The 21,308-nt window shown below is 40.3% G+C and overlaps 1 protein-coding gene across 5 annotated transcripts in view; it reads right to left on the bottom strand.

Moving 5' to 3' along the window:
* Window positions 1-21,308, bottom strand: part of RFX3 (regulatory factor X3) — a 246,053-nt gene that overhangs the window by 86,295 nt on the left and 138,450 nt on the right. For all 5 annotated transcript variants that reach the window (XM_083186015.1, XM_083186016.1, XM_083186014.1 and 2 more), the window contains one exon: window positions 12,629-12,753. In XM_083186015.1, the coding sequence (XP_083042141.1) occupies window positions 12,629-12,753 (125 nt within the window). The remainder of the gene's footprint in view (window positions 1-12,628; window positions 12,754-21,308) is intronic.

Below are 21,308 nucleotides of genomic sequence, written 5' to 3'. Positions count from 1 at the left end.
ATGTGTGTGACCCTGCTCAACCCCCTATCCATGTGTGTGTGAGACACCATGCCCCCATCCTCGCCCAGCTACCCCCCTAATCCCCAGGGTGTACCCCCTGTACCCCTACCCCAATTTCTGTGGCACCCTCTACCCCCATCCTGTGTATAACACATGGTACACCCCTACAGGTGTGTGAGTGACACTACCCCAGTATTTTTTAGGCACCTTTTACTCGCACACTTCCCATGTCTGTGTCACCCTGTATCTCCCTGCTATATAGAAGGGGTGTTCTTTCAGAAATTTTGCTATGGGGCCAACACTTCAACTTCTAGATACGCCCCTGAAGGAACCCCCTAGGACAACGAACATGGAGGTCCCCTTGGCAACAAGCATGTAACTCACAACTGGCAATGAGCATGTACTGTAAGTCCCCTTGGCAACAAGCATGTAACTCCCCCCTGGGCAACAAACATGTAAGTACCCTTGGCAATGACCATGTAACTCCCCCCTGGAAATGAGCATGCAACTCCCCCTATCAATGAGCATGTAACTTCCCCCATGGCACATAGCAACAAGAATGAAACCCCAGGCAAGAAACATGGCATTGAGTAAAAAACCTCTGACAATGACCATCCAACCCCTGACAATAACCATGTAGGTAAGTGGCACTTATGTGGCATAATATGTAACAATATGTAACAGGCATTACGGTATGTTGTATAATGTGTAATGGGCATTATGATGTGTGGTATTCTGTAACTTTTAATGGGCATTATGGCGTGTGGCATAATATGTAATGAGCATTACGATGTTTGGCATTATGGTGTTTGGTATAATGTGCTTCGGCGCGGACTGTCCCTGTTTCTGGTATGTGTATGTGGGGGAAATGATTAATTAATTGAAGACCAATAGGTGTTGATAGACACGCCCTGGAGGTGGTGATAGACATGCCCCTCCAATGGTGCACCCCCTATGTTTGTGTATTGATAAATTAGTTTCTGCCTTGCTGTATTAAAAATCACATCCAGGTCCAGACACTCTAATAAGAGCCCATCCCTGTGATGTATAAGCTAAAGAGGACCCCTCGCCAATCAAATTACACACATTATGCACACAACTCCTTTGCTATTGTGATAGAAAACAGGGATAGCGCAGAGCCCTTGTAATACTATATAGTTTTGTATTTGCAATTTAATCATACTTCCTTGAAAATGTCAGCTTTGAGGGACTCCCCACAGAGAGGGTATCATATTAGCAGTAGTGCTTCACCGCTGCAAATAGATTTACCCATGGGCTATCCTATTAACTGTGATGCCGGTGTTATTTAGCCCTGATACCAGTTATTATTATCAGGTATTATAATTTTGAAAGCATATTCCCCAACAAACAGCCACAGCAACCCGCTATAGCAAATAGGATTGGATACATCTCTAAACTAAAGCATTTTCACCCAATAGTGGATCCATTTTCAGCCGATAGAAGCAGGCGCTAATTCGATACCAGGATAATGACCATTGGGCATTAATCATGATATCTGGCCATTTTTAACATAAATGCTAATAGAATTGCACCCTAAATGTGTCAAAATCATAAGTACGCACCTAAACCGTAACTGTAACATGAGATGAGAGACCGGATCCACTCATATTGTAGCTCACACGCTGACTTAGGGAGGGTAATGAACTTTATAGGTTACATTTTCAACTGAATAGATGGGAGATTAGGAGAGGGAAGCACAATGGGTGCTGAAGGGGTGGGGTAGTGCCACGAGGGGGGAGAGAAAGGACCAAGGGTTACCTGAGGTGAGGAAAAGATTAACTATTTGTACGATAGTTCGTTAATGATTTCAATATTGACCACAGTGTTAACGATATATATTGCCCAGTGTGTACCTAGCATAACCCAGTTTCCTATAGTTCTTATTCCATGCCTCTGTTTTGATGCACTTAAAGAAATGCTAGTAGCATCTGTATGAAAGTTAATGTGGGTGGACTACAATACTTAGAGGCTGATAAGAAATACAATGAATGTAAATACAGGGGAATTACACTCAGACAGGAGTTAAATGAAGGGAATTTTGTAAATCTGCAGCAAGCGTGACCTAACTCAATTCTGAGACGAGAAATACATCATGTTTAATGCATAAAGACAATTTTATTCTTTGTAACAAATGATGAAGAGCTCCCAGTACTGGGATTTTAGCATGGTGGAAAGAAACACACATCATTACATGAGTGTGTATCATGTGTGACAGATAATGTAAGGTTTCAGCGAGCATACAAAAGAAGAAAGAAAGAAACACTTGCCGATATTCCTGGAATGCTGTCTGATGCACTGATTGCATTGAATGCTTGCCATCCAATCCACCGTGCGGCGTATAAACACGACAGAGCCACAAACTCATCTTATTTTGTGCTGAACAATAAAAGGATTTGACAGTACATATGGCTGCGTTGAGTGAGCTGTAATTTTCATGATCGATAATTAATAGTCTAGCAAGACAGTTTTGTGAGAGACTTCATTATATGAAGATGGTCTACGGCTCTCCTTTTATAAAAAAAAAAAGTAAAGCCTCACCCCCATGCTTTCCAATCTAGCAAACAGCAATTCATTCTGAACAATAATGGTAATCCACAAAGAGCATGAAATCTCGCAATCATTCCAAATTAGATATTTTCAGCGATAAAACCAATTTATGGCAACCCAAAAGTCTAGTATTAATGTACAGTCACATTATAAGGCAGGGAAGCCAACAATAACAAAATATAGGACATGGAAATTGTGTTTCATTAATTAAGGCATTTTTGTTGGAATATTTACCGATCTGACCGTTGACCCTAATATTTTATTAACATGGGGGGAATTCAATTAAACTTGATATTGAAAAGTGCTAATTGAATAACTCAGGACACTAATTCCCAGTGTTATTCAATAGCGCATTGACTTGAATTTCCTCCATGGAGAGAGATAAAGTGGAAAAGCCAATAAGTAGAGAGTGTTGGCATATAAAATGTTAAAAACAATCAAATGGGCTGATTTGGACTACACTGTATTTTGGAGAACTGTACATTTGCTATTCCCCCCCCCCCCCCCAAAATGTACTTAAATCCATGTAAATTGTAATGCGTTATAATGCACTTTCAAACGCTATTTAAGAATGTAAGTATACCAGCGGACCTGGAAAACGTGACTGTATTGGGTCCGGAGGACCGAGTTTGAGAACCACTGCAGTATATATTAGTCACTGAAGGCAAAATACATATACTTTAATCAAACAGTAAGTAGGTCAGAAAGCTAAATCTTTTGGTATGGCCTTTAATGGGTTCCAATTATTGGGAGAAGACATAATTGGCATTCTAAATCACACTTGCTGACTTTCTGGCTGCCCCATGTGGGAAGGGGCAACCAGGGCGGTGCAGGAGCCTGGAGATATGATCATGCCATCTACTATTCATTGCCAGATTACTGGACCATCCAGTTTCAAGAACGGCTGCAGGAGGGGGGAAGGAAGGAGCCTTATAGGGTCTCCAGCCAGCTGGCTGGGAGCAGTAACTAATTTTTGGGAGCCTCTTGGCTGATCTGGGAGAGAAGGACAGTACTCCAACCACTGTAGCGCAACTAAAAAGGCAAACATAATTACCTAATCTTCCGAAACAGCAGGGAGGCCCGCAATTTTTGAGATCTTACTGGCAATTGTGGTATGGGAAAAGTACCTCCTGGTCTTCTCACACTCAACCTCAGTTCTTGAGTTTTCTCCCTGCCTCCTACAGGTAAGAACCCTAGCCACCTGGTCTGCTTTACTGCCTCAGCCCTACCTGCTCATCAGCACAGTATTTACTGATACTGCCATAATGGGATTCTAAAATGTTTGTTGTATTGTGTACACACTAATACAAATAATATTATGATGTAGGAAAAGTAACTGAAAGTGGAAAATTACAGCAACCGTGACTCAAATGCACATGTCAAAGAGGTTCTTGGTAATATGTCAGTTATATTTACAGTAGCTTCTACAGTAGTTTCTCTGTAAACCAGCATTTTCGGTTTAACTGTACTTTTATGAATGTACAAGACAATAAACGTATTCAAATATCTCCTATCATATGTGCTTGGAACGTCACACTCTCAATGACTTGTTTGAACAGGGCTGGATTAGAAAGAGTTGGACAATATACATGATGAGGCACGTCAGAGCAAGTTCTAACATGTTTCAGGAACCATGCCAATCTTGTGAACATTTCTTTTCTTCATGATCATTGTTAATTGTGGGAAAGAGATAACTGATCCATAAAATGCGGCTCTCACTATGAATTCACATTTTGTACTTTAATCAAATAGTAAGTAGGTCTGAAAGCTAGATCTTTTGGTATGGCCTTTAATGGGTTCCAATTATTGGGAGACGAGAAAATTGGCATTCTAAATCACACTTGCTGACTTTCTGGCTGCCCCATGTGGGAAAGAGCCGCCAGGGTGGTGCAGGAGCCTGGATATATGATCATGCCATCTACTATTCAGTGCCAGATTACTGGACCATCCAGTTTCAAGAACGGCTGCAGGAGGGGGGAAGGAAGAAGCCTCATAGGGGCTCCACCAGCCCTGGAAGACTTGCCTGTACTTCCAGTTGGCTGGGAGCAGTACCTGGTTTTTGGGAGCCTCCTGCCTGATATGGGAGAGAAGGCAAGTGTGTTTTAAATTGATTTCTAAAATGAAGAGCACAGTACTCCAACCACTGCAGTGCCACTAAAAAGGCTGTATATATGTGTATAAACTTAGATATACACATTGTCCCTCCTAATTTTTTCTATATTTCAAATAACATCCTGAGAGCAAGATCCATCATCTAAGAAGATCACACCCCCATCCATATCGGATTAGAAGGAGAAACATATCTCTAAAAAGGAAGTATTGTTATATATTGCTTTATCTAATCTTTTCTCCTACACTATAAGTGTGCCTTGATATACATAGGGGGAGCACTTATTTCAGTATCACCAACTGATGAGTTTGGGAACCACTGCTATATAATAGCCTTTATTATAGGTGTAAGGTGGGGTGAACTCTAAATTGGGAAGCTGGGCAGTACACACCACTTTGTGCCCACCTCAATTCAGTAGATGGGTGTATTGGTGCAGTGTCTAGGTTTCACCAGGATCCAAACACAGCTTTTCTTGCAAATAAATGAAAATTAAACTTTACTTGCAGCATTTAGCATGAATTAACAGAATGTGATCAACAGAATGTGATCAACATCCTAGTCTCCAGGTAGGGCACTATCTTACTTCTTGGTAATCTCTATATGGGCAGGTAGTCTGCAACACAAAGAGTTTCTCAGCCTTGCATGCTCCATGCCGGTAAATCACGGGCAATGTCCTCTCTGACAAAGTATCAGTCCAATCTCCTACAGGAATGGTGCTTCCTGGTCTTCTCACACTCAACCTCACTTCCTGAGTTTTCTCCCTACCTACAGGTAAGAACCCTAGCCACCTGGCCTGCTTTACCTCCTCAGCCCTACCTGCTCATCAGCACAGAATTTACCAATGCTGCCATGATGGGATTTTAAAACCTTTGTTGTACTGTGTACACAGTAATACAAATAATATGATGATATAAAAAAAGTAACTGAAAGTGGAAAATTACATCAACAGTGACTCAAATGCACATCTCAAAGAGGTTCTTGGTAATACGTCAGTTAGGAAAAAATTCACACGAGATAGATTTTATCTTGTTGATATTGAGTCCCTTTCAAATACTGAGATTTTATAACATTATGTTATATATTATACATATTTGTCGAAATAGAGCTGTAAATGATTCCCCCATGACGGTGATGTATGCTGACACCTTTTTCTGGATTTTATAGTATTATTTTATTGTGGCCTGCACTGGCACAGTACAAGATTTTTCACATTTCAGCGTGCTAATTATATTGTTTGACTCATTTTTAATGTATCATTGTTCGCTAGTAAGTTATGCTACATAATTACTCCTGCAGTGAAGAAGAAGTAGCCCTGGCACTTTTCAAACATTAGAAAAAAAGCAACAAAAATAATGCTTGCTTGGGTTCTTCAGTGTAGGCGTCAAAATTAATAGTAATTATGCACATAATGTAAAACTATACAACAAATATGACAGGAATTCCTGTAGAGAAAATGATCTGAGATAAATAATGAAATGCATGCTGAAAGGAATTATATTTTCAGGAATTAGGCTTTTGTCAAGTCAAATGAGAAGAATGGTATTTTGTTGGCATACAGACGTCTACTACTCTAGGGTAAATGTGAGCCTTTTGCAGTGCAGTGTCATGCCAAGGTCAAAATCTGACATTATTTAATATAGGAGTTTGATAAAAAGAAAAGTCGGTAATGAATGGTGATGCCGACATTCTGCCCTTAGGGGGTCATTCAGACCTGATTGCTGGGCTGCTTATCTTCCCAGCACTCATCTAGCCGCCGGCCCGTGAGAGTGAAATATCGCCCATGTGCAATGCTGCGGATGGCATCGTAGCCTTGCGAATTTTTGCACATTTAGTCAAAGTCACACACCATCTAATGATTGCTCCTGCGTGAGCAGTGTCTGAGTAGGCTGGGACTTACTTGGTGACTGCGATTAAATTAGCTGAACAGGGCCTCCCTGGAAATGCCTGGGTCCGCCTAAATATTTCCTTGACACTCCAAGGAAATGGCTGGGTGGCTCTCCCAAATGCTGTCCGCCTGTCAATCACTGTGTATGGACAGCAATAAAAAGCCTTCACTTGCTTTCAATGCAGGGAGAACTCATTTGTTTGTTAATCAATCGGGCTGTAAATTCGCAAGCCCAGCAATGGGGTCTGAATTTTCCCCTTAGTATTAGACTTAGAGCAACAACTGCCACCAACCAAATTAATGTTTATTAAAATACATTTAGGAGACAAAAACACAAGTTAAACTAATAGGATATTTTGGAAATGCCCACCTATCCTTTGAGGGTGAGGGGGAAGAAACAGAAAAAGGAGGAAGTTTAAAGGGAAATAGAGACAATAGAGATTGGAGGACTGGGAGGCGATAATAGCCTTGTAATAATAAGTTTAGAGAAGGAAAAGACAGCATTGCAGGTTAAGAGCATTTAAAATGGCACTTGGTGGTACATGAACATATTTGCAGGTATCAGGTACATTTGGTATTCCAAGGTTGAGGTGTGACTGACAAGAGTGAGTAGTGACTGTTGGAAGTGACTGTCAATCAGAATTGAGAGTGTGTGGCACACTTTACAATTAACAATCTGTGTCGACATGGATGGTAAGGTATAAAAAAGTAAAAAGGAGTGAAAAACTCATGCCAACCTTTTCATGTGTCAACCATTGCCATGTTGACCTTTTGTCAAAGTCGAACTTATGCATGTCAACCTAGACATTGTCAACCTATCATCTGAATACCCTTGGGAGGCAGAGGTGGAGAATAGGTGAGTAATAAGCTGGGTGAGGGATGGTCACAAAAAGGCAATCGGGAATTCATGAAGTAAGAACTGTAACAACAGTGTATGACGACTACATCAAGTGAGTCTACTCACATCGTGAGAAGGTCCATTGAGAGTGACCAAATGATAATGTGAGGGTAAGGAGTTGGAGGCATGTAGTTACAGACAGGTCTTCTCGCTTTTTATCACTGGGTCACAGCTATCACTGCAGGTACCCACTGCTGTACAAAAGATATGTTGAGTCAACAGCAAACTATTCCCCAAACTTTGTCTATTCAACAAAGATCATTTATGTGTATTATAATACAGTTACAGGTGGAGCTGCCCTCAGCATTGCTGAGCGCTTGCCAGATCCCCCTAGCTAGCGAGTGCTGGCGGTGGGCAGGCCGCCAAACAGGGACACGCAAGCAGCTCACTCGATCGTGCGTCCCATTGCCGAGAATGTTTCTTGCTCTTTTTTGCTTTACTCCCAACTCAGAATATGCCCATTTGTGTAAGTTGTACATTCATAATCTAGAAAACAATTTCTGTGCATGACCACTGCAGTCTCAGTTAGTATTTTTGAGATCCCCAAATTCGGGGCAGTTTTGTAACCCTCTGATATTTCTTCCCAAAGTTGGGGTAGAAGTAAGCAAGGAAAAATGAGTTATAATGAGAGCTGACTGGGTTTTATAGAGATGTGGAGAGTCTGAAAGAGATAGCAAGAGAATTCCAGAATGTAGGGAGCACCATGGTCAAAACCTTGAATGCAGGTACGGGAGAAAGTAATTAGTTGGCATGCATTTGGTCAGCGGTGAAGGTGGGTGGAAGTGTAAAAGGAGATAAGGTCAGATATGTACTGTACATGGGAGGGGAATGAGGAAGGGCTTTGTAAGTGAGTGTGCAAAGCTTAATTTGAATTTAAAATGTTAACGGAAGCCAGTGTAAATTTTATTAGAGAGGGGAAGTGGATGCAGTATGTCTGAAGAGGAAGATCATTGGGAGAGAGTGCAGAGAAGTATTTGTCAGTGTGGTTAAAGAGGGGGAGTTTACATTAGGACCATCAGGAGATACCTAGTGAATGGGCGAGGGTCTTAGTAGCATCCAGGGTGAGAAAGGGTCTCAACCTGGAAATACTTTTGAGATGGAAACGTCAGAACGTATGGAATGTATTATATGAAGAAGAGGGAGGAATCAGGGATAACTCCTATACAGTGTACATGCGTGCCAGAGGACATAGTTGTGCCAACAATAGATAATTAAATTGTCTGAGGTGAAGTTTTGCAGGAGGGAGGGTTAATGGATGATTAGCTTAGTCTTAGACGTGTTAAGTTTAAGATAGCAATGGAACATCCAAGAAGAGAAAGCAGAGACAGAGATACGATGTAGGAGAGAGGGGTAGAGGTCAGGGATGGAAGGGTAGATCTTAGTATCATCAGATGATATTGCTAGTTAAAAGAATTAATGAGCTAACCGAAAAAGGACATATAGAGAGAAAACTAAAGGTTCCATAACATAACCTTGGAGGCACATACTGTTGTAGGAAGTATAGGGGAGGTGGAATAATTAGAGGCAACAGAGAAGGACTGATCAGATAGGTAGGGGGACAGCCAGCAGAGGGCAGTACCACTTAAACCAGTGGAGTAAAGTATCTTCAGGACGAAAGGGTGGTCCACAGTGTCAAAAGCTGCAGAGAGGTCAATGCAAAAAAACTGAAAAACTGAAATGGTTCAAGCAGCAAATGGAATGAAAGAAAGCAGTATGGTAATTGTAGACCATATGCTAAAGGAGTTTGGAGGCCAAAGGAAGGAGTGAGATAAGTCGGCAGCTGGACAGAGTGTTAGGACCAAGGTTTTTTTAAGAATGCGGTAGACAAGGGCACGCTTGAAGGCAGAGGAGACAGTGCCTGATGAAAGGGAGAGATTGAAAATGTGGAATGGAATGTCCTGATGTATGGAGTCAATTTGGAAGTAAAGCTGTTTGCAAGTCACAGAACAGAGTATGAAGATGGGAGTTAAATGGGGGGTAGGCAGAGAAGTTTGATGACAGTGGAAAAGAGATACCAGCGGTTTGAAGACTGAGATACCAGGGGTACCCATACAAAGAGTTAACTGCAGTGTAATTCAATAGGCTTTATTAGTTTACTAAAATGCTGGTTTTTCCATTGATTTTAAACCAACCAATGTTGACAGTGGATTGCAGTCTTGCATTGATTTTGAGTGTAATTTTTCATCTGCTGTTGATACCTGTCTGATTTCAAGCCCCTATTCCACTGCAAATTCGCAGACAATCCACCGTCAATCTGCACTGAATTTAAAGCACAGTACTGATCAATATTATCTGTGCAGGCTTTGCTGTATAGAAATGTTTAAAAAACTAAATCTAGCGCAAGCTAATCAAACAACTCATCCCTGTTTTTATTATTATTTCACCCAAAAAAATCAGGATCCTATAGGGACATTAATTTTATAAGTAATACATGTGTAAAACAAGGGTTGTGTTGGGGTGTGTTTTTTTTAAATAAAATATTACCTGTCAGTGTGAGAGTCCTGAATTTTGTTTGAATATATTTTTTAAAGGTGGAATATACTGTAGGAGTCCTTCGTGGTCTATGGTTGGGCTAGAAAGTCTCACATACTCTGACACAGAAATGTAATGTTGGATCAGTTTGATTGTTCCAATGAAATAAAGATCTAAACATTGTTAAAGTCACATTTATTCAGAAGTGTACACATAATATATGACGATTATCAGTAGCTGAAAGACACGTTGGATTTTAATGTTATTAGTCCTTTAAAAGTAGAAAAAACAATGTATAACACCTTGTTCATTTTGTTATTAATACTTCCATTCTACAGCAAAACCAGAAACTGTCAATAAGATCAGATAAAGTACCATATTGCTGCAAATAACTAGGTGTAGAATTGATCAATGCAATGAAAGCAATGGTATAGTTCACACATATATCATTCTGTTTTCAGACATAAGAAAATGTCACACTATTGGATTTCTGAACAATAAGCTGTATTCTTTGTCTATTTGTCAGCATGGAACATAATTTATGCAAAACCAGAATGCCATTCATGAGTTACATATCTATAGGCACATCTTTTTACAAATGGCAAATAAATCCTCCAGCAATACCCTACTAAGCCTATATTTATATTACCTTACACAGTCAAGTTGCCATAATGTATATCTCCAATATGGAGTAGTCTAAACTATCTTGATGTCATGCCTAAGGGGTGGGGCCATTGGTTCTAAGAATTAGAGGACGCTCCCGTGCATCACATAGGACGGTACAAAAAGTATGTGCTGTTTTTGTACTAGGTAAACATCGTATCGGATTGCAGTGCATGCACAAGGCATGCGATCCGATATGATGTGTGCTGTTTAAGCACAGAACGAATCCAATGAACGGACCGTGTATGGGGGGCTTAAGGGCTGCAGTGTGCCTGCCCAGACCATCCATTGGATGCTTCAGGTGGCTCTACAGCAGTGCTATTGGCTGCAGAGTGCCATGCCATGCAAAATACAAGCCACATGCAGGTGCTGTGGAACAGCGATGGTGCACGCCAAGAGTCCTGTGCAATGGAATTATTCAAACTCAAGCCCTGTTCACTCCACCCAGCTCCCCTGCATACTGCAGGACACATCGTAAGTAGGTGACCCAATGAGTACAGCAGGGAGATGGGGCATGTATCCCATACATCAATTCCCATGTATCAATTGCTGTGCCACAATAAAGCACCTAAAACCTGCACCATAGGCTGCAGCCTTATAAGAATAATGGACGTTCAGAACTGTAAATCATAGATTTCATTTTAGGTTATGAATTAAAATTAAATAGTCAGAGCAGGGGCTTCCATTTCAACCTCCATGTCCACCAGCTTCTTTTCCACCATGTTCCTCCCAACTGTGTGGGTCGAAATTCTTTTCCCACACCACGCATGAAAGAGATAGATGTGGCGAGTTTGCAGATAACATACAAGATGAGTACTCTGCAGATTAGGCAAATGCGGTGGTGAAGTATTTAGTAATGTAGGAGGGAGACCATATTCCCTCTTACTAAGACAGGCAACACCATCAGTCACACCATGAAAACTGCAGCAGCCCTTAGCAGGTGCAGAGGTTTCATATAACTATGTTATTGAATGTGAGTGATTATGCTTATATGTAGTAGGCAACCCCTTTAGCAGCATTCTCAGTAATGCCCAGCACATATGCAACACATTTCTGATAATGTGCGTCTAAATCATAGTTGCGCCTCTGTGTGTACACCATGTAATGCATGCGCTGTATGAATATTATGGGGTTTTCTCCCATTCACAGTAGCAAATAAAATCGCTTAGCCTCACTTAAGGGGTTAATTGCCAAAATGAAAGATCTATTAGGAGGACACCTGTTGCATTCCAGCATTGGCATTGCATGTAACGCAGAATCAGGTCCATGACTTCTGGGATATCCACTATGTCCTCAGGAAAGCACAGTTGATATCCCCAAAGTCATTACTAGATAAAGTTGGTACACAACCTTATGTTGTAATGCTTGAGCATTCATTTTAATGTGCATATTAAATATGGTTTTCCAAGTGATCATAACTGAAAATAAAATATAATGAGATAACCTGCACATTTACTTTCATGTAGATGCACCCAGTCTTAAACTGAGAACCTTTGATAAATGCATCAATTTTAACATTTCTCATGTGGTGTCTGTGTCAAATTGGCAAGTGTGAGCCAGCCCCTAAGGTAAAACTGTCACACAAAAGATTATCCATAGGAAAAATGACATCTATTGACATGGCACAGCTGCTAGTACATGGGCAGCTTCAGTGATAATGGTCAGGGAATTACTGATATGTGCAATTAGCATCCATAGGCAGTCAGGGAAGATATCACCCTATACTGAGTCTTTCTCACTCGACTGTATAAATATCTAGAAATAACTACTTTTCTTGCCAATGTGAGTAGCAAAATCAGTGCTGGTACGTGGACAAGCAGAAGTTCTAAAGTGTCCAACACCAAATAACTGAGCCTAGGTAAACACAATTTCTTGATTTAGCAATTTTTGCTTATTATCGCAATAGGAACATTTTCACCTACTGTGACTGCAGTGTGCATAAATTCAAGAAAGTTTTGGAAGCAATGCTCTAGGAATATTACTAATACTAATGGAAATGGACATACACTTTACAGTATCAATGGCAACTTACCTGCTGCTGCACAGGTACCTGCTGCACAACTTGGGTTGGTACTGCTGCTTGACCTGCCACAGATGTCTGTAATGTCACTGTCGAACCCGTGTCCGACACGGTCTCCGACGTCTGCATGGTAGTCTCTACAAATATAAGAAAACTTAAGCTTAAAATATTTTCTTTTGTTTATTTACAATCAACAATGAACTGTAATATAGGAGTACTGCAAATATCCAAAAACATCTCAACACTCATTCACTTATATTACGGACAGACTTTTGTCAAAAAATCTTAAAATCCCTCAAGATCAACCCTTCTGAAGCCAGGGAGGGGAAGGCAGGACACTATTTTGCAGACACCCCCCCGATCCGCCCCTATCCAGCATCACCCTCCTCTGAAATGCCCCTAGTATGCTGCACCAAGCCCCCCCCCAAATCCTCCATCGTGCTGAGCTGGCTGACAGAATATAGGCAATTGTGCAGTAGTTTCTTAATAATAAGACCTATAAGCAGAACTGGACTGGTCATCCAGTCCAGTTTTGGCAAATGCCAAGAGGTTGGATGGTCTGATGGGCCAGTTTGGCCCGAAAACCTGGGCAGCTCCACTTCCCGATGCCCTGCTCAGCCGACATGCTGAGTTAAGAGGGGTGGTGTGTCTCACGTATCTACATTTAAGTTTGTAGAAGACACATACTTTAAACAATGGAGACATTGAATCAATTTAGCTCTTGATTAGTCTTTTGAGGAAAACGTTCATCCAGTGTAGTTAAATATTCTCCTGGACATACTTTAAAAGAAATCAATTCCAGTGTCAGGCATCACCAAGGTTCAATTAAAATGCTAAAGCAAATTCAGGAAGTACAAATCTTTTGCCAGCTTTCTAAAGCAAATCATTCAGATCTAATGGGTATGTTTCAACGTATTCAGAATACTTTCTGGTCAAATTCCCAGTTTTAAAGAATGGCAATCATGAACCAGCAAAACTACATTTAGAAAGAAAATAAAAAGTTTTTGTTTCTACATGAAAATGGTCATGCAGTGTTCAGCTGCTGGCATTGCCACAACTGCTGCGAGTGTTTCTGTTGTACATCCTTATCCCATTCCGTATTTGTTTAGTACATACACTAATCCAGTCTGATAAGATAGTTACCTTTACAGACGGTTTTTGATGCCGCTCGTATGTAAATGAGTGGCACGTTTATTGTAGGAAATATGAGTAAAATTTTTAATCTAGTCATTCTTGCCTAATGTGACTGTCAGGTGTGTCACGAACAACAGATGCTTGTATGACAAAAGACCTTTTTATTCTGGCTAATTAAGCAGTTGGACACACCCGCCTGTTAATGGTTCCGCTTTTGTACACCAGGCCTGGTTGAATCATGCAAGATCTACAGCTAAATAGGCCAGAGTTTAAAAGAAGGCTAATTAACCCCTAAAAGAAGGAAAAAGAGAACGGCAAAATCCCAGCTGCTCAATGAGAAATAATTAGCATTTTTTAACATGACAAACAAATCTTAGAGCAGCAAACTGTGATTAGAACAAACACACATTCTTGTAGGTTTTGTGCATGCCTTTGTTAAATATTCTGAAGATTATTTAATACACTTAAACTCGCAGCAGGATTCTTGCTGACTTCTGTAATTTACATGCTAGACAAATTGGTGTAATTGTCTGACATAATCAATTATTTTATCAAACACAACTAAACACATGTGCTTGCTTAAAATAAAAAGAGATACACATTTCATTTCAGATCAAGCGCTTTCTCCTCAATTCATACAGACTTCTTAATGCCGTGGTTTGCAAAGTTTTGTTCCAAAACATATGTTTGATTATCACCTTATAATGGAAAATAATTCACGCCTTTAAATAATAACAAATAAAAGGCTGTAATTCTTTTTCAAGTGCACGGGGGAATTCTTTTTTTCCCTGCCTCTTCGTATCAAGTAAGCTGAAGTGAAATTGACTAACAACTAATCAAGTCTTTGAGTAGGAGATTGTTTTTTCTTCTCCAGTTCGTGGGACTGATAGCACAAACATCAAGGATTTTATCACAACATTTATTTTTATTGAATGTACAATTTAAGCTATTGCTAAAGTAATCAGAACATTTGCTAAATGGAAAAAAAATAAATAAACGTGCACAAGCAAGACGGCATATGCAACTTTGCGCAGCTGTGGGAGATTAGCATACATGCCGAGGAGTGAAAGCAGGGCTGGACAAGGCTTAGTTTTGGAGGCAGGGCGAGGCTGATGTCACCAAGCCCCACGACCGGCAGCAGCATTAATTATCGGGTCAGTGGATGGGGGGAGGGGTTAAAATGACGCAAAATGACACGAATCGTGTCATTTTAGCCCCGCCCCCTCCTCGCAGACCCGCGAAATTCTGACATTTTTACCGCGGGGAAGCAGGGGCTGTTGCTACAATGCGGGAGACTTGCCCAAATTCCTGGGGGGCCAGGAGGGGGACCCGATTTGCGGGACCCTCCCAGGCCATTCCGGGAGGGTAGGCAAGTATGGAGATTAGGCATCTCCACCGAATCTCCAATTTTAACAGAGTGGTTTAAGATCCTTATGTAGGATAAGTGTGGGCTTGCTCATAGACAGAATTACAGAGGGGAGCCTATATAAGACAACTATAGGAATACTGCTGTGTCTGTTGCCACCTCTGTTACTAATGCAGTCGCGGGCTAGTCTCCAGAGAGCTTGGATGGCAGTTAACAAGTTCTAGTCTGTCTCCAGCACTCACCATTCCTCCTTGTATCACACCAGGGTATACACTGTTACTTAGGTAAAGCAAGTAGCATGGCACTCATGATACATGAATGCTGCCATTTAGACTGGAATTCATAGATCTAACCCAACTAAAACCCTGCAGATATATCTTTTCTGATCTATGGAATAGCCAGAACCTGTCAGAGTCAGCATCACTTAATTTATTGGGTTAGGTGCGAACTATACATATCAGAAAGCTTTCTCAGTGTTCCAGCATGATTAGCGTCCAGTTGTCTGTCTACTTGTGTACACCAGAAAAGGCTCTAGTAGTGAGCACAGTTATGTATCTGCAATTTAGAATGGAAACAAATAACTATGTGGTTTATTTATTATAGTACTACTTGAGGTACCCATCATTGCTAGAGTTAGGTTGTGCAATTAGCATTACTTGAACTTTATCCTTCTTTTGTTTTATGCTTAATGGCTCACCATGCACATGGTGTGACCAGCATACATGTGTCTGTGGTGGGCTCCTGGATCGGGCCACAGTTTTTTTTTCTTAGACCCCATGTCCTGCACCACCTTTATGTTATGCAATTTTGCCATATCTTAAATCCCTGACACATTCTGTGTAGTGGTTGGACCACTTTTTGGGCCTCCGGGACCGTCACAGAGGTGCTAGGGGTGTCTTACCACCACAGTATTTTTTTCCAGATTGTAAGTCATATGTGTACCAAGCTTAGTGTAAATTGCTCAAGGCATTCCAGAGTTACGCTGGAATACACACACACACACACACATATATATATATATATATGTAGCATATTCGGTATCCTCTCGATGCAAAAAGGATTATAAGGGATATTAATTATAGCATAAATAAGGCATAACAAGTATCTACAAGTGGTAAAAGGGAGGGACAACAGCACAGGGGTGTATGGGAGCTGATTTGCTGCCAGATTGACCAAGCTCCAGAATACAAAGCATTCCGGAGCTTGGCTGACGCCACGAACACCATTTTCATGGTGTTAGTCTATGGGCAACCAGGATTGACAGTGTTGGAAGCTCAGCTTTTGTCACAACAGATAATGCCCCACAAATTAGACTGAGCATCAAATGTTGGTTTTCAAGCAAGACCTACTAGAGAATAATTATCTTAATAGGATATACCTACTTAATTGCTGATAATGTAAACTACTATATCACTTTATGTTTTCAGCTTCGCTAGGGGAGACCTGTGTCCTGGCATGTCGCCAATCATAAATAGCCCTAAAAATCCATTCCAACCTTAAATTGTTTCCCCCATCACTGCTATTTGTACTGAGAAACAAGCGGATATTTTGTATACATACTTTAAATGCCAAAATAATGGGTAATCTTTTAATTTCCATACAAATTGTTACCTTACACTCTTTGCATTAAAATAAATGGATTATTCTGTAGGTATTCATTCACATGACTGAAAATAACTCTCAGGAGATCCATTGCTTGATTAATCTTGCCATAGGTTAAGCTAATGGGTCATTTACTGATTACTCAATACATGAAAATGAAATGTCACATAACCACGAACATTTCTGTATATTTATGCTGCTAATAGATCGTAGTGACTTCAACATTGGTGACTATGGCGGAAAGAGTTATCCTGGTGAGATTAAGGATATCAGAGACGGTGAATATTAAGTAGGCACGATGGAGCAAGCTGGCAGCAACAGGAAATGGCCATCATCTCCAGAGGAAATAGGTTATACATCTTCACAGCGAATCAGGAAGATAAACAGGCCTATACTGATTAATTCATGTGAATTTTGCAGGTTTGAGTAATTTCGATCAGAGGCCTTTGAATGGGGACAGAAATATAACACGAGTCCCATTTGTATGTTAAATGAGTCACGTGTCAAAATTGATCAATCATATTGTTAAATAATTAGGTGAGCAGGTATAAAAGTCCCCTCAGTTCATATGTCCAGTCTGTGGCAACATGAGTCACATACTGTAGATTTTTTTTTTAACTACATAAAGAGTTTTTTAATGCTTCTAAGCATTAATTATGCCATACCTTATGGTCACATGTATAAAATTTTAATTTGGCTTAATTTTTGTGTGGTGGATTAAACACCTAAAAAAATAACATGAAATGTAATGTGAGTCACATGGAATGACCCTCATGAATCTAGAGCACCACTAAATGCAGGTAGTATTTGGGGAAAAGGTTGCCACCACAGGTATATGAATCTGTAGCAATGATTTCATTATTATATATAAGTGATTTATTTATAAGTAATTAGTCCAGTGGTTTCCAAACTTTTTTGAATCACGGCACCCTAGTGCATCAACCTTGTTTCAAGGAACCCCTAAGAATACCATTTCTTATTGAGAAATTTAGAAACAAATATAAAATTAAGTAAATTGTGGTTCTAGGTCATCCTCAGGGTCAGTTATGTGGTGAGGGACAGGATTTGCTTCTATTTGTCCACATATGCTACGATTGGCAGCCGCCAGCATTGGTCCTTTTGATGATTCGTGAATTGCGTATAGATTTGCAAGTGGATGGCGATTAGCGATTCATTTGCAATTTAGCAAGGTACGTTCTCTCTTTCTCTCTGGGCGGTGGCTTTCTCCTCACAGCCCACTGTGAATTCTCAAAATTAGTAACCAATGCTGAATTAGCCCCTTAGATTGGTACCCCGAAAAACATCTTTATTGTTGCCAAGTACACTGTTCCTTCATTTTTGAGGGCTGCTGCCCCTCAGAGAGACTAGATTAACAGAAGCTTGGGGGTAAAAAATTATGCAATCCCCAATTTTTTTCCACACTTAATAGCAGTGTTTTTGCAGGATATTCAGTAGCGTAACTATAAATTTAGCCCCCCCCCCTGCCAAAAAAATGTTGACGCCCGCCCTTCCCCAATTCTTTAGTAAAACATGAAAATGGTGCAGACTGGTTACCTGGGCCACTGTGCACCGCAATGTGTAGTGCTGCAGCTCCCCAGGAGGGACGTGCGCCCATGCGGCGTAACAGGGAGGACATCCCATCTGCTGACATACTGTAGCCTTCCATTACCAGCCTCAGCTTCCAAGGACCAACTGGGGATACTACCGGAAGTGTGTATGGGTAATGACACCGGCCACCCCCAGGCGCAGAAGAGGCGGGGAGACTGGGGAGGGAGGACTGCAAGGAATATGAGATGTGCTGTCAACTGTGGTACGCAGCTGCAGTACACTGCCACCACCACCCACTACTACTGAGTGACAGCAAACTGTGTAATTGTACATGTGTATGTGCGAGGTGAGACTGCTCCAGCAGGACAGCAGGTATTTTTCAATGCGCCCCAAGACCGCTGGATCCCCCAAACCACAGCTTGGTTCAATTAGTTCACTGGTTCAATTAGTTATCTATGACCTCTATTATGTGGTATTATCAGTATTTTTGAGGTCTCTCTAACTATGTGGACCAGCCTAAAGTAAGTTTATATTTTTTAATACCAGATTATTAAGAAATGCATTACCTACAAATAGAATTTCTAGAAAAATAATGCAAATACAAAAGTGAACGAAACAGGGGTTATTTTAAAAATTGCCAATATGGCAATCACATACATTTCTGCTGTGCAACTGATGGAACAGAGAGCACCACAGGAACAACTGCTAAAAGCAAAGCCAAATATTGTAATGAGCAAAAGTGGGACTGTTTTGTTGAGCTTTAAGAGTGCCATGTAATTTCAGATTACAAGATTTGACTGCTTGAACTCCTGGAATGTTAGAAATAGCCAGAAAGTTAGGACAGACTTCAAGGATCAAAAAGAAATCAGGCATTTCTCCCATTTTAGAGAATGTTGGATTTATCCTGTAAAAGTATTATTGGTTTTTAATTCTCTAATTCGAATTTCCTATCCAATGCCCTTGATTAGGTATAAGAATACCAGTAGCATGATGCACTCTTGCCAATGTTGAATTGGTTACAAAACAGGTGCAAACAGCTAAACAAAGTACATGCATCCACTTATGCACCTAGTTTATAAAAATAAGTGTTTTATTGCAACAGCTCAGCATGTGTCCACTTAATGAGCATGCATCCTTCAAACTTAAGTAAACTACATCATAAAGGAGTGGTAAAAATACTAAACTTCAGAAAAGCGAACTTTGAACTATTCAGGGAAGCCCTAAAAGGAATTGTGTGGGAAACGGTCATGGAGGGAAAAAATGCAGAGGAAATCTAAAGAAGGTGCTTGATTCATTAACAATTAAATACATTCCTAAAGTAAATAAGGGTCAATTCAATAAAAAAAAAAGCCACCATGGCCGGACAAAAAAGTAAGGTCAGCTATCAACAACAAAACAAGAGCATTTAAATTCTATAAAAATAACTTAAATGAGGAAGCGTTCGCCAAATACAAAGAATCAAACAAAGCTTGTAAAGGGGTAATCAAAGCAACTTAAAAACTATATGAAGAGCGTATAGCCACTGAAAGCAAAACCAACCCCAAAAAGTTTTTTTAAATACATAAATACTAAGCGTATAATCAAGGAAAACATAGGCCCATTAACTGATATCAATGGAATAAGTGTTACAGAGGATAAGGGAAAAGCAAAATTGTTAAATTAGTTCTTCTCATCAGTATTTACCAAGGGAGAGCAGACAGTGGAACGAACATCTACCACAAACGGGACAAATATACCAGATCTTATTATTGAATTCACGCCCAAGGAAATAACACTAAGGCTCAGCAAAATCAAAACAAATAAATCACCGGGGCCAGATGGGATTCATCCAAGGGTACTAATAGAATTAAGAGATGAACTTGTTACATTATATCTTTAGCAATTCACTATCGTCAGGTAAAGTACCAAAATAAAGGAGAGTAGCAGAGGTAGTGCCAATATTCAAAAAAGGAAAAAAGGAGGATCTTGCTTACTATAGACCCGTTAGTTTACCATCAATTGTGGGTAAACTATTTGAAGGATTTTTAAGGGATGGTATACAGGAATATTTAGACCATCATCGTCTACTAAGTACTAACCAGCATAGATTCGTGAAAAATCGTTCATGCCAAACTAATCTACTAGGGTTCTATGAGGAGGTTAGCAAAAACCTTGATAATGGAAACGCTGTAGATGTGATTTTCCTAGATTTTGCTAAGGCCTTTGATACTGTCCCACACAAGAGGTTGATAAATAAAATGGAGGACCTGGGATTGGGAGAAAATATCTGCAGATGGGTAGGGAATTGACTGTGTAATAGAAAACAAAGAGTGGTTGTAAACAGTGCCGTATCAGATACGATACCAGTACTAAGTGGAGTGCCTCAGGGTTCGGTTTTAGGGCCCATTTTATTTAACATTTTTATTAACGATATAGGGATGGGGTTACTCAGCAATGTATCCATCTTTGCGGATGATACAAAACTAAGCAAAGTTATCAAATCATCAGGAGATGTCACCACGCTTCAAAAAGATCTTGCGATTCTAGAGGAGTGGGCTAATAAGTGGAAGATGAGGTTCAATGTAGATAAACGTAAGGTTATGCACCTAGGGAGACACAACCAGTTTTCTAGTTATAACCTTAGTGGAGAGGAATTGGGTAATTCATTACTCGAAAAAGACCTAGGAGTCCAAATAGACAGCAAACTGTGGTGTAGTGCCCAATGTAATGTAGCATCAAAAAAGGCCAACACAATTTTAGCATGCATTAAAAGGGGCATGGAAACTAGGGACTCAAAAGTAATTATGCCTCTGTATAAATCACTGGTGAGACCTCACCTCGAATACGGAGTACAATTCTGGGCCCCACACTATAAAAAGGACATCATAGAAATTAGAAAAAATCCAAAGACGAGCAACAAAGCTTATAGGAGAGATTAAACAATTTGCATTAGAGAAGAGACGTTTCAGGGGGGATACGCTCAACATGTACAAATATATTAGGGGCCAATATAAGGAGCTGTCAAACACCCTTTTTTTTACTAGACAGGAATCTAGGACGCGA

Source organism: Crinia signifera, chromosome 1, assembly GCF_055691185.1.
Source record: "Crinia signifera chromosome 1, ASM5569118v1, whole genome shotgun sequence".
Taxonomy (NCBI): Eukaryota; Metazoa; Chordata; class Amphibia; order Anura; family Myobatrachidae; genus Crinia; species Crinia signifera.
The sequence above is the reverse complement of the archived record's forward strand: the minus strand, read 5'-3'. Positions and strand labels throughout refer to the sequence as shown.